General features: G+C 34.7%; 1 protein-coding gene across 1 annotated transcript; it reads right to left on the bottom strand.

Moving 5' to 3' along the window:
• Window positions 1–1527: 1527 nt before the first annotated feature.
• Window positions 1528–15816, bottom strand: LOC103496846 (2-isopropylmalate synthase 2, chloroplastic-like). The gene is made up of 12 exons (XM_008458857.3): window positions 14603–15816; window positions 13683–13896; window positions 13068–13148; window positions 8542–8634; window positions 8049–8135; window positions 6838–6938; window positions 4617–4650; window positions 4441–4515; window positions 4153–4236; window positions 3919–4053; window positions 3308–3453; window positions 1528–1926 (listed from the first exon to the last, which is right to left on the bottom strand). The coding sequence occupies exons 1-12, from the start codon at window positions 15322–15324 to the stop codon at window positions 1800–1802; spliced, it is 1899 nt and encodes a 632-aa protein (XP_008457079.2). The 5' UTR covers window positions 15325–15816; the 3' UTR covers window positions 1528–1799.
• Window positions 15817–16284: the final 468 nt, after the last annotated feature.

The following is a 16284-nucleotide window of genomic DNA, read 5'->3' as shown; positions in this document are numbered from 1 at the left end:
GTTGGGATTTTGATTTTTTATCATCAATTGAACTTCTAGAATCAAACGCTCAACATTTGAATACAATTAAGATATAAATTAAAAACTAAATTTAAATTTCAAAGACCGATGCAGAGTTAAATTAACCAAACTTTACTTTTCTTTTATTTTATTTGGTATGGCTTCTTAAACAAACAAACAAAAAAAAAAAAGGACTGATGCAGAGTTCAAATGAACTGTAAAATCTTTTACAGGCGAACTTATGTAATTATGAACATTTCTCATCTTGAAGCTAACATACATTTATTATATTATCTTTCAAACGTAAGGATATTGGAAGATTTTCAAACTAACCTATTTAAAGTTTCACACTATCAAAATAATATCCTTCTAAGTTCTGTCTTTGAAACTTTCAATTACCTTTTGCTATCCTGGTGAATCTCCAACATTGAAATTCCCAATCATTTTTTCAAATCTTAACTAATTTTTTTATCTTTCAAAATTTAAAAATCACTATCAAATAATAAAAAAATAATTGGTAACCTACATAAATAACTGATATTCGAAAAAATATTCGATGAATCTTTCATTCATTCTGAAGGAACCTATACCGAGAAAGTAAAAAAATTGGTACTTTTGGAGTTGGTTTAGTTTTGCCCAAAATGAATGGGAATCTACGAACTATGTAATCTTTTCAAAGCTTTTATCAATATACTCTCAGCAAAATCTTACAAAATTTATATCAAATTTTAACCATTATGCTACGAAACCGTTGGGTATAAAATTTATATAATTGTGTAACTATTTCAGAACTTGCGTAAGAAATTTGATATAAGAACTGATATAGATAATTGCATTTGGAAAAATATTGAAAAATTAGTAAAATTGGATATAAGATTTTTAGGATAACCATTTGAAAAAACTGAGAATCTCGGTGTAAATACTCTCCAAACATTTTTCAAAACAAAGTTTTTATAATCCAAAAGTAGTACTATTTAAGTGTTCAAATAATATAGTAGTTCAAATTGATTAAGTTAGTTTTTGTGGGTTAAATTTTGTCTGTTTTTTCAAATTGAATTAGATTCAAGTTACATTTTTTTAAATTCGAGTTGTATCAACCAACTTAATAGAAAAATATATGATATGCATATATATTGTTCTAAGGTTGGTAGATTTTATAAAATTTTAACTGCTGATGTATTGTAAACCAATTTAAGTATTCAAGTTGTAAATTTAGATTGTCAAGAATGCCCCGAGTGTGCAACCATTTCAAAATCACTACTAAAATTAACTTAAAGCTAACCCCAAGTTCTGAGGTGAGAAAATGTAAAGAATTTTAGGCAAATTTGATCTCTAACAATTAGTCTGTTGTTATATAAGAATCTCACACTCCTCCAGAGTCTAATTGTATCAAACTATATATATATAAACTAAATTTTAATTCTAAACTTTTAAAACGTGACTTAACTTCTAATTTCTTCCAACGACCAACTCCGTAATTCCATCAAAATTTTATAATTCATAAGATAATTTACTAATAACAAATCGTATCATAAAATGACTGATAAAACCTTTTATTATAATAATGATCATTATTTTACTAAAAAAGCCACTTCACTGTGTAAAAACTACAACACAAATAACCGACTAAGGAAACAACGACTAAAAAAGAAAAAAAGAAAAAAAGAAAAAAGAAAAAGGAACAAAGAAAGAGTTCAAATAACACAAAACACAACTAAATTACAAACCAGAATTAGATAACAAGACTTAATTATGAAAGACTGCCACCATCATCCTTCCTTCAAGAATCAATCAGTTTTTTAAGCAGATAATGTTTTTTCTTTAGTCTCCTTAATGTCAATCCCTTGAAAACCAAGCATCTTATTTAGAGCACCAATGTAGGCCTTGACACTTGATACAACTATGTCCATCCCTGCTCCAATACCGCTGCATTGACAAAAACGTAGATGATACAGTTAATCGATATACGGCAGCTTTTCTATTAAATAGCACGCACAGAACACTATCAAACACCTATAGAATTCACTCCACAACTTGATAACTGGTGAGCGTTTGAATCAACTTATAGTCACTATTTTGTCTAATCTTACAAGGCAACACCTAAACCTCGAATGATGTAGAAGAAATTTGAGATCTACAGTATTCGGTTTCAACAAGCTTGCTGCCTAGTTTAAATTCTCATTCCTTGTAAATCTCTTTAATGACTTACGTCAACGGGAGAACATAGAAGCAATAATACTTCAAACAAGATTACTTTGTAGATTACTATGTTCAGTGTTTTTAAAGGGCAAGACGCACATTAAGAAAATGAGTCTCCCAATCGCCTTCAGACAAGAGGAGACGAAAGATGTCACTTCAGTGGGGTCGGGCACTTATAATAAAATGCTAAATAAATATTATATATAACTATTTTATAGATAAAATAATAAATACTTAAATTTTTAAAACATGAAAAATAGGAAGAGAACTATTCAGTATTTGAATAAAGTTTGGAAGTAGAGATAATTCAGGCAAAGAAAGTAAAGAATGTAGTAGAAAAACGGTTAAAACTTCGTTTGTTAGTCATGGAAGAAAACAATGGTATCCATTAAATTTAATGGAAAAAGAGATGGACATCTGTCATAACAGCATGCAACATGCAGCTTTAGTGTTTCTAACTTTTTCTCTTTTTACAGGTTCGGTTTCTTATTCTCTTGTTTTTCTCACTTCATATTGATCTTCCGACCCACCATCTTTAGTTCTTCGTAATTCGTTCTCTTTTTTCCCTTCTTATTCTTCGTTCTTATTTTCTTTTTATTCTTCTTATTCTAAGCTTCTTGTTTTTCGTCTTTGTATTATTATCTTTATTCTTCAGAACTCTTTGATTTTTAATATTAATGGGATTATTTTCGCCAATGTAATAGGTGCTCACCTGGCTTTATGGCTACGATGCAAAAAAAGCAAAAAATGGCGCACTAAGGTGGGCGCCTTGGATCTTTCAGGGTGCAGAGGCGACCTCTCCTCTTGCTATATGGTTTTCTTAAAACAGGCCATATAAGTTTTAGTTCCCAAAATGTTAATTACACTTTTTACCTTAATAATTGTTAAGGTGCGCTAATGAAAATTTCAGAGCATGCTTTTTTTAGGTCAATCCAGAGCTTCGAAACTTTTAACCTTTTCATGCCTTAACGAGCTAACCATGTATACTAAATGAGTGCCTAAAAGTGAATTTGAGGACTTCACCTAAAGAAAAAAAAGCTGACAACTTTATATATATATTTCCTTAAAAACACGCATGTATCACGATATTTTGTGGCTAACTTGTTACCTAAATGTTCGTTGAACTGCTTCTCCAGTCAATGCATTAGTAGACGTGTAACTTTTGTCCCCTCTTATTAGGACACGCGTCGTGGCAATTGCATCGATACCTTCAGTGACGGCATTCATTGAATACTCGAGAAGGGTTGCTGGTTCCTGCATCCAGGAAAATGACAACTCTACACAGTCACACACTCAAGAATGACACACTCATTCGGCAAAGAATATATGACAAAAGAAAAGAAAAGAAAACTTCTGTTTCCCGTCAAAATATGTCTTTGTGTGTGCGTGTATGGCAAACAACACCTGAATAGCACAGAACTAATATTAGATATGAAGGCATGAATGCCGGGCTATTGATCCTGACGACTTTTTATGTTATTATATGCACCAAATCTCATGGCTACACAACAAGCTCACGTCTGAAACTATTCAGGAAAAATCGAATGGGCCATTATGTTTTGGATCAAAATTTAATGCATTTTATCCAAATAACTAATTTCCTAAATTCCCCGGTCATATATTTTGTTGTAACTAAATCTCTGAAATATCGTAGTTTTACTTCACTAGGAAACCGATCTGAAGATGTGTATAGATGTAAAGTTTCTCTTTATCTCAAACCTTAACAATGAGATCCACAGCCTTGTAAGCTGAATCTACAGGACCCGTTCCAACAGAACAAGCAATGTGCTCTTTCCCATCAGCATCAAGGAGTTTAACTGTAGCAGTGGAAAGACCGAGAGTTCCACAAGTAACCTAGCATTTAAGGTGTCGTCAAATGATGCATACATGTATTAAAAAAATGGCTCCAAACCACTTTCTGAATCTGACGGTTTATTGCAATATTTAAATAACCTGCAAATCTAGGAGCTTCCAAAGAACAGTTGGTTGAAAAACTTCATCGGATACCAAAGCTCGAAGATCCGCATCTGTAACTCTCTGTAAAGTAAAAGATAAAGTAGGGCAAGGAAAATTAGAACAGAATTTGACGATTAGGAATGAGGGCATGATATTATATGAAGAAATTTATATTTGAGTAGTTATTTATGTTCTCAAAACGGGTTGAAGTAGAATCCCACTATATGCAGGAAGCGGGGAAGGGAATAGCCCAGCAAAATAGAGGGGGACAAAATTTTGAGTTACCTTCTTTTGTTCAGCCACTGCTTTGAAACGCCAGAATACATTGTGGAGATTCTCACTGTCAAGTTCATAACCAAGCTGAAAAGACGGAGAATAACATTAGACTATTGCCAGAAAGGATGACAAAATATGGAAGGATTGCCTAAAGAATATTGAGCTTCAAGATCCAAATTTTTTACCTCTAGAAGGCGACTTTTAAGGGCATGCCGTCCACTGTAAAAGTAGTCATGAACCATGTTACTCGAGAGTATATTTTGAACAAGATACCAAGAAGCGAAATACTTAACACAGAAAGTGAGTCCTGGTAATGTCGTAAAAGAATAAAAAATAAAAATGGGTAACACTACAATAGAATGGCAGCGGATGTTTCACCTTTCTACTGCCCCAGAAAAAACTAGTTTACCTCCCTTGGTACAGGTGCATCATCTAACCCAATAGGATAACTTATGGATAAAAGAAGACGCAAGTTTACTTCTATTTAAATATTTTTAAACCTAGTCTGACCTTGGAACAGAAAATGCCTCACAGATTATGCATTTTCTGACCAGATAGCTTCTCCAATATCCTCTCCAGTCTCCACTATTCTTCAGCAGTTACTTTTGATACAATGTCCAACGGTACTAAGATCCTCTAGGAACACTAAAAGAATCTCAACAAAGAGGGGTTACCGGTGCTTCAAGAAGGTACAACCTCTAATGGTGCACAAAGATCTTGAACAGTAACTTTGGAATAAAATATGCAGAGCTTTTGAATGGCATTTGGTTTTAACTAGAGATGTCACTGCCCACCTTAGATCTATTTCATGGGTCATCCTTTCAAGAATGCTAAAGCTCTTTCGTAGATGCATATATCTTGCGCCTTCTTTTGGGTTCTTTGAAAAGAGAAACCAGTCTTCATGGATAAAGAGCATCTTTTTTGCAGTTTATTATGATATTTCCTGGTTTAAAAGTTCAAATCTTTTTGTTTATTACTCATATGCTTCCTTTTTAAACAAAATGCAATTATTTCTCTTAAAACAGTCTGTCTATAGGCCCATGAACTAAATGCAATGAAAAGAATGAAAAGTAACATGTCCTTCGGACCACAGCAATACAAGGAGAGTTGTTAAATATCACAAATTAACATTCTACTAACATGCATGAAATCTGCTAGAAACTAAATACCAGAAGTTACTTTATTAGATGATTAAACTATACTTTTTTTTTCTTTTGATAAATATTAGATGATTGATTTATTGTAGAAAGAAAATAGGAAGATATCAAGGGTTTCAAAGAGACAAGAAAAATAATATATTCGGAGCAGCAAAGAAGAGGAGAGAACAAGGTAACTGAACAGAAGTTCCACTTGATGCAAAAAGACTAATCCACTAAGAAAGAAGGAAAGGGTAGTCTGTAGCCCTTAGACTCTCAGGGAGAGCTCTGGCAGGAGTGGTATGATTTTGGGCTTCTTTGTTCTGTTTTGTTTTTTGTTTTTATTTTTTTTATTTTTTTATATGGTAAACTTGAATGAATAGAATAAGAAGTTTTCCCCGTGCTGGCTTCTTGCCAGATTTTTCTTTTTATCATGTTCTCCTGAGTCCTGCCTGGTAGATTCTAGTCCTTTTTGTGGAGGTACTTACTGTACCTGGCCTCCACAAATCACATAAACTCTATTCTGGAGAAGTGTCACAAATTTACACATCAGGCACTTGAAATGTCACTGAAATACACTAGGCACGTTGAGAGAAAGTGCTGAAACGAATTTGCTAAAATTTTAATTATCAAAGGTGTTGTGGTACTAATAACGAGTTATTTTATTACGGTAAATATCTTTATTACATCGTCCTTTTATGGTCCTTTTATGCTTTCCTACTTAGATCACTCTTGTACCTTGTCTATAAACATCTCTTTAGTGAATGGAGTAAATAATTCAGATTCTCCCAAAAGTCAAACCTAAGAGTTCTACAGATGTTGAAACACATCAGATACAAAACCAAGTACATACACTCAGAAAACTAGAGAGAGAACAAAAAAGAAATGGCATGTGTTTGCTACACGTATAACGTGAAAATACCAATCTTCAAAAGACATAATTAGCTACAAGGTGCCAATTAAGAAGTTTGTCTCCCATAAGACAAGGTCTAATCAGTAGGATATTAAAACCAAAGTAGGTGGTTACTATAAATTGAACCCATTACACTCTTAACCCTTTTATACTACTAGGGCAACCCAGGATGGTTCTGGGTAATTTCAATTTTCTAGTATGTTTAATTGACCACTTATGGAAACCCTACCCTGGTTTCAATATTATATATTTCATACTTAATCTAATTTTCAAATGGTGTGCATGGCATATCTAAGTTTCCATAAGGCAACATAGTCATTTTCTACAAGGCATTTTAAATAAGACAGTATGGCATACCTAAGTTTTCCTAGAACAATACCAGCATCATTGGATCGTTCATAGCCAATATCTTCAGGGGCCATGATTTCATAAGTACCTTTGTGCTTAAGCATCCCATCCTGCGTTGAAAAAGCAATATTTAAGATATAACAAACAAAATAGGACAAACAACCACCCACATGCCTCACACTAATAATAAAAAGAAGAATTAAAAATATAGAAATAAGAGCGAACCAACGTTTTCATATTGAACTTTATGGCAAAACCATGCATCAAAATAGTTTAAAAAGAGTTGTCCATATTTGTAAGTGAACTTAGCAGATGTATAACAACCGCATCAACTCCCCAAAATTAATGATGCACAACCAGTCCTCTAAAACCAATAATATATGTTTCATGGCCCCAAAAATACTCAGGGAATGATGAAGGAAAAGATAAAACCATAAGGCGCTTTCGGATGTAGAGGAATTTTGGCTCAAGTGCTAGGTCACCCTATGAGGCAAAAAGCTGCAAGTGTAGCCAGGGCTATCTTCAAGATGGCAGAGCAGGTAACTTTTCTTACACATGGATACAAATTGTGACACTATATGCGACAGTATTCCTTCCTTCCTCTTCGAGTGCTTAACAGAAGGTTAGTCACGCTCCCAATTCTATCAAATGGGAAAGTGTTTAGTACAATGCAACTTTCATCGCTTTGTAGGAAAGGCTTATCCCCCTTTACCATCCCTTCTTGTACCTTCATTTTCTGAATTTCATTATCTAAAATAGATTCCTTTTTCCAATCAACTCACAGGGAAATGGGAAGTAAAGGAAAAAAAAAAAAAGATAATTTGTTTGCTTTAAATGCAATCTAGTAATAGGTGATACTTCCTCAACGCTTTTAGCTTCTTCTGAGGTTTTTTCCTTCCGCATTTTGCTTCTAGGTTCTGGAAAAGTGCTTATCGCATCTCATTAAGAGCTCTATTTTGGTTGTCTTGTGCTTTCAGGATTTTTGTTTACCTTCTGGTTGTTCCCTTGTTCGAGTCTTGAGTTCCTGGCATTTTTGGCTGGTTTTTTTCTAACCTTCTAGAGTTGATTTGGTTTTCTTTAGGGGCTACTAGTGGAATCAGATCACAGTCAACTATAATGTAAATTGGGTAGCTAGCTATCTCATCACGAAGATAAATATGCCAGTCATAAATAGTTAGCCATGAGCCAAAACCTTGATATAAAAATCCAACAAGACTAACCTGGTGGATGCCACTTGCATGAGCAAAAGCATTAGCTCCGACAATAGCCTTGTGTGGTTGTACATTCAAACCAGTGAACTCTTCTACCTAAGGAAGAATTTTGTCGGTAAGTAGCCTTTACGATAAGAGAGCAAAAGAAGATTTTAAAAAAATAAAAAAACGAAAAGAAAATTAGAAAAAGGGGAAAAACAAATAAAATTTTGGACTCTGGTGGCTAACCCCCACCCCCCACCCAACAAAGAGAGAAAGATGTTCCTCTTCATTTCCTGCAAAGAATTGGCTCGATATTCTTCCCAAATTAAAGAGGAACCAGAAGCAAGAACAAGTCTAGCTTCCAAGTTGAACATAGGCCACAAACAACTTGCAATAAATCTCCCACCCCAAGGAAAGTTTAACGTTGTATTTTGAAATTTAAGAAAATGGTAACAATTTTAAAAAATAACAACTCAATGAAATTTTTTCAGGAAGGACTTTTTGTAAGAAAAGTAATTACCATCTTGCTAGTTAAAAAGATATGTCTTGGGTTAATTCCAGTATGAAGACCTCCAAGCACATGCTCTCCACGACATTGTAAGGCCATTACCACCTGAAGATAATAAAAGTAGTTTTCATAATTGAAAATTACCATATATTCATGCATGCCAAGAAGTCTACCCACACAAGAGGACTCTATATGAATGTCTTCATTCAATGCAAAAAGGTGTTCTCAAAACAATACATAAGCAACGTGCATTCAGTCACATGCAAAATGAAATAAAAACACCCTAAGTTCTCTGGATTTAAGATTTATCCTCTTTTTAATATTATACCGCCAATAAGAATGGAATCAAACCAGCATCCAAGGATCTAACATAATAAAAAGGATCTCTAATCCAAAATAATAAGGCTTAAGCAATGTTACAAGAGAATCTTTAGCCACAGATGCCGAAAGAGAGGTGTTTTACTTGGCAAGAGTTCACATGGTTAGATATTACATTAAATTTGAATTCACCCATCGGCTTAAGCTTTTAGGTTGAATTGGTGATTTAAGATGGTATCAAAGCAGGTGGTTCAAGGAGGTCATGTGTTTAAACCCTTGCAACATTATTTCCTCTACATTTATTATTGATTTCCACTTGTTGGGTCTTTCTTGATAATTCAAGCCCACAAGTGAGGGGAGTGTTAGATATTATATTAAATTTGCTTTCACCGACCAACTTAAACATTTGGGTTGAATTGATGATTTTGACACACACTTCTTCCCAAAACCTTTCTAACCCTAAGAATTTTTTCGCACCTCCCAAGCCAAATGCTCCAAAAAAAAAAAAAAAAAAAAACTAAATGTCTGAGGAAAAGGTAACAAACATGACCTGTAAACTCCCAACACCTGAAAACATGGTCCATATCTTCCTCCACCTTCCATCAAAGAATGCAACAAAACAGACCAACTAGCAAGGAAAACTTCCTTGCAAGCCAATCCATCATATCCAAGGAATCTAACCACTAAAGCACCTAAAGACCAACTAACCTAAGGGAGAAGGGTCACTCAGACTACGAAACCATACAAGAACCCCTCCAAAGGATTGAATACTCCAAAATCTCACGTTCCTTATTTTCCCTAACCTCTTTAAACCATTCCCAAAATACGTTGTTAGAAGAAAGAGGTTGAAGGAGGTCCCTAAAACGAGAATTATAAATGCTGTTCATTTCAGATCAAAATCCTGACCCTTTAGAGATAAAATGTGCCCAACCTTCTCTTCCAAACAGATCAGTTCCTTAGAGCATAATCCATCTACAATTTCAATACTCTGTTTTTCTTTACTATTTGGTAAAGTTCTAGAGAGGTCCGAGCCAAACTCCGGTCCCCTCATCAGAAAAGAAGCTTGTATTTGTTTTTTACTCACCATTTAATGTGAGCAGTGAGGAAGATGATCATTTGATGAGATCAAATGAGAAGGAAGATCGATCATTGAAGGACCCTTTAGAAATTGATCTAAATTCTTTGTTTCAGATTGAGGAAGATTTAATTTTTGAGAAGCTTGCCTATGGAATTCCCTCACAAGCTCCTCCATGTGGTATTCCACTCATTTGAATTCCTTTGTTGAGGAATGTGGGATAGTTTTGGCTTGAGCACTGAAAGTAGACATGTTTCCAGTTCTTCAAACATTTAATTTTGAATTCCACTCATTTGAAGTCCTTTGTTGAGGAATGTGAGATAGTTTTGGCTTAAGCACTGAAAGTAGACATGTTTCTAGTTCTTCAAACATTTAATTTTGAAAAATGGGAATCCGATGATTCTCAGGGTGTATTGGAAGGATTGTTGAAGCAGCAAGATAATGGTTTTTGTAAAATGAGAGGTTTCACGTTTGACCCTTTCCTCTTTATTTCTTTCTTTCTTTTAGAATTATGTTCGAAGAATTGGAGCTTTGATGGGCATTTTCAGTAGTACACCTGCAGTTTTTACTGGTGAGATGAAAGATTTCAGTAAGTCATTCAAGGCACTGGGTTGTATTTTTAAATCAATTTTGAAGCAGCACAACTGGTTGTCTTTTCTTGGTGTTTTCCTTTCCATTCGTTTTTTAAGCAATCTGTGATTAAGATTTCAGCTAATTTGGAGCACCTGGTTGAAAGATTTTTCATTTTGCTTTATATTTAGATCTTGTTTTGCTTGGGTTCTAGAGAGTCTTGTCCTGCTCACTGTATTTTTATTTTGTTCTCTCTTGTCTCAGATTTGTTCGTCTAGTCCTTTTTGCTATTGGTGTATTTTTCTTGTACTTTGAGCATTAGTCTCTTTTATTAATATTAATAAAGAGGCTCGTTTCTGTTTCGTTTCTGTTTAAGAAAAAAACTCTCACATCCCTTCTCGAGTTAAAGAAAAAGAAAAAAAGAAGAGAGGCCATATTCATCACTTCCCTATAGAACAAAGAACAATGAAACCAAAAAGAAAAGGAACAGGAGCACCCTAACCAAACTAAGAAGTCAGACAATCATTTTTTAGCGAATACAAAAGATACAAACAAGCTAACAAGGAATAAAGGGGCCTCTACTCCGCCCAATGAGCTTCCCAGAAGAAGCAGCCTTTTCCACCACACAATGAACCAGGGGAACAAAAGAAGGCCTTAGAAATATCCTGCCACAAATGGTCCTAAGCCAAAGGGCCTTGGGCTTAAGGGAGAAAAACTACAGCCATTTGGCTAACAACACTTTGATGTACCTTTTTACAAAGTTTGCTATCACCAACTACCAAAAGGCAAACCAAAATCAAGTTTAAGGATTTGTAACCTCTACAAAGTTTGTTTGAATACCTTAATGCCAATAGAGAACTTTCTTCAATCAGTTCATTAAGACCTTAGCTATCACCTATCACCTTGTATAGAGAGGTAGCGAAGCTTACAAGTCTATACTCACACACCTTGTTGCCTTTTAATTTCTTGAGATGAGACAAATATAGCCCTCATTAGTTCATTTGTTAATGAAATATACGGTTTTCCACAAATACTTAGGAGCACTACAGCACCTCTGGCTCTACTAAGTTGTTCTTTAAGACTTCCCAAGTCTTTTTAAAAATAATAATTATTATTTATTATTGTTATTTAAAACAAAGAAAAAAGAAATAAAAAACCCTTAATAGACATATTGCTTAGTCCAAGGGGCTATAGGTTACCGTCAGGAGCCCCTCCAACCTCAACTGGCTAGTCAAAGAAACCCAATTCCCACCTTCAAACACAAATCAATGGCCCTATCTTTATAGTAAAACTTTTTGAACTTCAAAAACTCATCTTCTAAATCGACTCTTCAGCATGTTAGTATCCATCATCATCTCCTATCGAGGACATAATTGCTCAATTTCTTCGGATTCTGGCCCATTAAAGGAAGAAACTAGTGTTTTCATTGCCCACTTGAAGCCACTATATTTTACACTTTTGATTTTACATCCTATGTTATTTTAAAACAATGTCCTTTCTTTCTTTTAAGAATGCACGCTCACTAATTATGCTCATATCAATTTCTTCTATTTCCCTTTGTTCTCTCTCTTTTTCCAATTTACATCTTCCATTTTAATTTGGACGCACTTTGACACATGATGAGTACAAAGTGGTGAAACTTTTAACGGGAAAGAATGTCATACCATTTATTCTCAGACCAACCTGAAGGACCCAATTAACTAAACATTTTATGCTTTTTAGATGGCATTTATTATTTTGTCATTAAAAAACTTCTAAAAACATTGTGGTTGTCTACATCTACATCCTTCGCAAGTCTACAGGTCTACAAGTCTACAAGTGTATGGCTCTTGTTAAAGGCTTCCATTGGTCAATAAGAGAGAAGCTTTGAAATTGTGTTATTGTGTTGCTGCGTGATGTGGCCATGGGATGAAAAAGGGGCCAAACTATTCTGGATTATTTAATATATATATAGCCAAAACACAATTGTAAGGAATATGAGTAGAAGGAAATCAACATATCTTTGGAGGTAAGCAAATTACTTTGGAGGAAGATAAAAGATTATTGAACTTTATGAGGTTCTATTATTGGCGGGGGTTTCTTCTTGTTTATATTTCAGGATGTTTCTTTTCTGGAATGATTTCCTGCATGACAGGTGAGTTTTTTGATTTCTATATTGCAACTTCTCAAGCATCAAAGCTACAGGTTTTCTTTTAAGAGAAAAAGCTTCAGGGCCACATTTCAGCTCATTCTCAACAAATACTAACCTTCAAAATCTTTACCCAAAAAAGATATTTATTTCTAAAAATAATGTTGCTCTCGCTCCTTATTTAAAAATCTCAATCACAATTACTTTTCAATAATGTAACCCATAAATGTCTATAATTCAACAAAAAAAAAAAAAAAAATAGTGACGTTGATGAATGCATGAACAAAACTTTATGCAGTATAACATATTGATTAAATCATGCTAGGTTGTATTGCAAATCCATCCCCAACCTTCACAGAATGAAAATGTGAATAAAAATAAATGCAATAATTACACAACAAAAGAAATAAACATAGGAAAAATAAATTAAATAAACAAATAGCTTACCTCCTCTAGTGAAGCATTTCCAGCTCTCTCACCAATGCCATTAATTGTGACCTCAACTTGCCTTGCACCTGCACATGCCCCCTGTAAAGAGATGAAAAGCGTCAAACATAATTTAATACAGGCACAAGATGAGGTTAAATTAGCATTTAACCGGAACAGTGATTTTTTCATAGTTCACACAGACTCTCCTGGCGTGCAAATTCAATTTTCCAATTCTAAGGACTGGCTGAACAAGTTTTGACTTCATGCTTTGTGTAATTTGGGAAATGATTACAGAAAGGCTTCAACAATTTAAACCAAGATCAAGCCAAAAAAAATGTCATCTAATCCCTGCTTCATAATTTATAATGTAAAGTATCAAGCATATATATCCTTAAAATATGATAAAAGTCACATTCATGTCTTGTTTCTTTTTTCTACCCTACATTTAGTAAGTTGTGTCACTATGTCAATCGTGTGTCCATATCCTACTTATCATGTCTTGCAGTGTTTTAATAGTATGTCAATCATTCCTTGTTACCATCCTATTACCTTCGGATACTTCCAAATTAAAGGTCCAGTTCAATATATAGAAAAGAAGAAGAAGAAGAAGAAGAAGAAAACATCATTACTTACTGCTACTGTGTTAGCAGTTGCTAGTCCAAGATCATTCTGGCAGTGTGTTGAAATGATAACATTTTCAATGCCAGGAGTATTAGATTTTATATCAGCAATCAACTTCCCAAATTCAAAAGGCATTGTATAACCCACAGTATCAGGTATGTTGAGAGTAGTTGCCCCAGCCTTTATCACTTCCCCCAGAATTTGATAAAGGAACTCTCGGTCAGATCTAATAATAAACCACAACATAAAAAGGAAAAATGTTTTATCACTTTAAAAGAACTGCAATTTATGTTAAGCAATTGCTAATGGTTAAGGAAGTTGAAAACCTCCATGAAGAAGGGGTCCTATGAAAGATATGCTCCAAACAAGGAAAGGATGGGGATAGACATTAGTCGGAGATTGCACAATGAACATAAGTCAGATACACATAAATAATAATGAAATTTCCATCAAAACCTACTATAACAATTCTAAATGATGGAAACCAAACAAATGGATTAAATCAATCCATTTCAAATTGAGGCTATGTTATAACAGGATGCTATAATCTAAATGTCAAGAAAAATTGGTTAAGTTTGCGTAAGGCGGGGAGTCGAACCTATTGAGTATAGGACTCTGCTAACCAAAACTAATTATTTGCCCATTATTAGCTACAAGTTACATAAATCAAACATGGCCCGAACTGACAACCACCTTTTATAGACCCAAATTTAAACTTGTGTATCCTACTCATTTATACTTAGAAACAAGTTATACAAATTCACACAATACAACCTCCAACATAATCTAAGCTTATTAAAAATTTAATCCAAGCATCCATTATGATTGAGAGGTTTTGAAATCCAAGGAGCATGCAGAGTCAACTTACTCTCTGGATCAATTCGTTGAAACAAAATTTAAGAACTGCATAAAACTCAAGATCAAGATCAAACCTGCCAGCATCCTCGGGGCTGAACTCAACATCATCACAACCCAAACTTCGTGCAAACCGCACCATATTTCGAGCAATTTCAATCACTTGCTCCCTCGTCTTTCTCAGCTTATGCTCCATATGAATTTCACTCGTGGCAATAAAGGTATGTATCCGCGGTCTTTTAGCGTACTTCACAGCCTCCCATGCAGTTCGAATATCCTTCTCATTACACCTGGAGAGACCACAAATAACAGGCACATATCCATCCTCATCGACAGCACTTCCAATCTCTTTTGCAATCATCTTGACTGCCTCAAAGTCTTCCTTCGAAGCAGCAGGGAATCCAGCCTCAATGATATCAACACCAAGCTTTGCAAGCTGACGAGCAATGTCAAGCTTCTCTTTAGTGGTGAGGGAAGCACCTGGAGACTGCTCGCCATCACGGAGAGTGGTATCAAATATGCGAACATAGGAAGGGTCAGGGATGCGATTAGGAATATACGGCGGCCGTCTAGTTGATGATTTCGGTCCAGAATTCGAAACAACACTTTCGGTCAGACAACAGTAAATACGAGATACATTATCAGGCGCCGCCGCCGCCGTCTTAAAAGACAACGACCGTGAAGGATTCTTAAGAACCTGGAAATTCCTGGTATAAATCGGATGACGAGCAGGAAACAGAGAATCCGATTGGCGAGCAAGAAAATGATTCGGTCTCGACAATGCTGCCGGCAAGGCCATCGTAAAGACAACAAAGCAAATAAAAGAAAACAGAAATAGAGTAGGAAAAAGAAATGGAGTGTATTGTACAGTGGGGGTAACCGTGAGAGAGGAACTGAGGAAGAAATTAATGGGGAAGGAACAAAGAACAGGGAAGACTTACTTAGAGGGGAACTGGAGAGGACATTTGTGAGAGGTTTTAGAAATTACAAGAGGAAAAGAAAGTCCGTTGAGATGGAGGAGGAAATCAAAGGCACGGCAGGCAGAGAAGAGGGCGGCGGGAAAATGAAAAGAGAAAGATGAATTTTGTATGGTAAAAGGTTGAGGTTTAGGTCGTATAAATAATATATATATATATATGTGTGTATATATGTATATTGCCGGTGAGGGGACCCTGAGACTTCAATTGACATTTAACTGTCTCTCATATTGTACACTCGTCGGAGAAGAAGAAGGGAAGTGAAAAGAAAAAACAAAAGGGGTAACTTTGTAATTACAGAGGTCGGTGACAGAAAGTCATTTAACATTTTTCCAAAAAGTGGGTTACTCGTCGGTTGATTTTTGGGCATTCAACCCCGGAAGGTGAATAAAAAAAACATTTATTATTTTTCTTTTGATGGAATAAGAGCTTAAGAGATATGGTTGTAGTTAGTATCTGTCTATTCGATTTGTTGTTATTATTATTTATTATTTTATTAAATCACACTGTCTAATACGATCATCTCAAAGCTTACGTGGCAACTACTCACTCTCTTTTTTCTTTTTTTTTTTCTTTTCTGTGAATCCGATAAAGATGAGGTGAATTTTACGTAACCGTAGAGTTTACTGTTTCTTTTTCTTTTTTCTTCTTTTATCCAAACCATTTTTATTTGAATGCAACTTTTTAAAGAATAAACGTATTTGGAATTGTTATAAAGAAAGATAGGAAAGAGATTTTTAATATATTTTTTTCTCTGAGTGATGAGGTGAGAGAAACAAAAA

Source organism: Cucumis melo, chromosome 6 (genome assembly GCF_025177605.1).
Source record: "Cucumis melo cultivar AY chromosome 6, USDA_Cmelo_AY_1.0, whole genome shotgun sequence".
Lineage (NCBI taxonomy): Eukaryota > Viridiplantae > Streptophyta > Magnoliopsida > Cucurbitales > Cucurbitaceae > Cucumis > Cucumis melo.
This window is presented reverse-complemented; position numbering and strand designations above follow the sequence as displayed.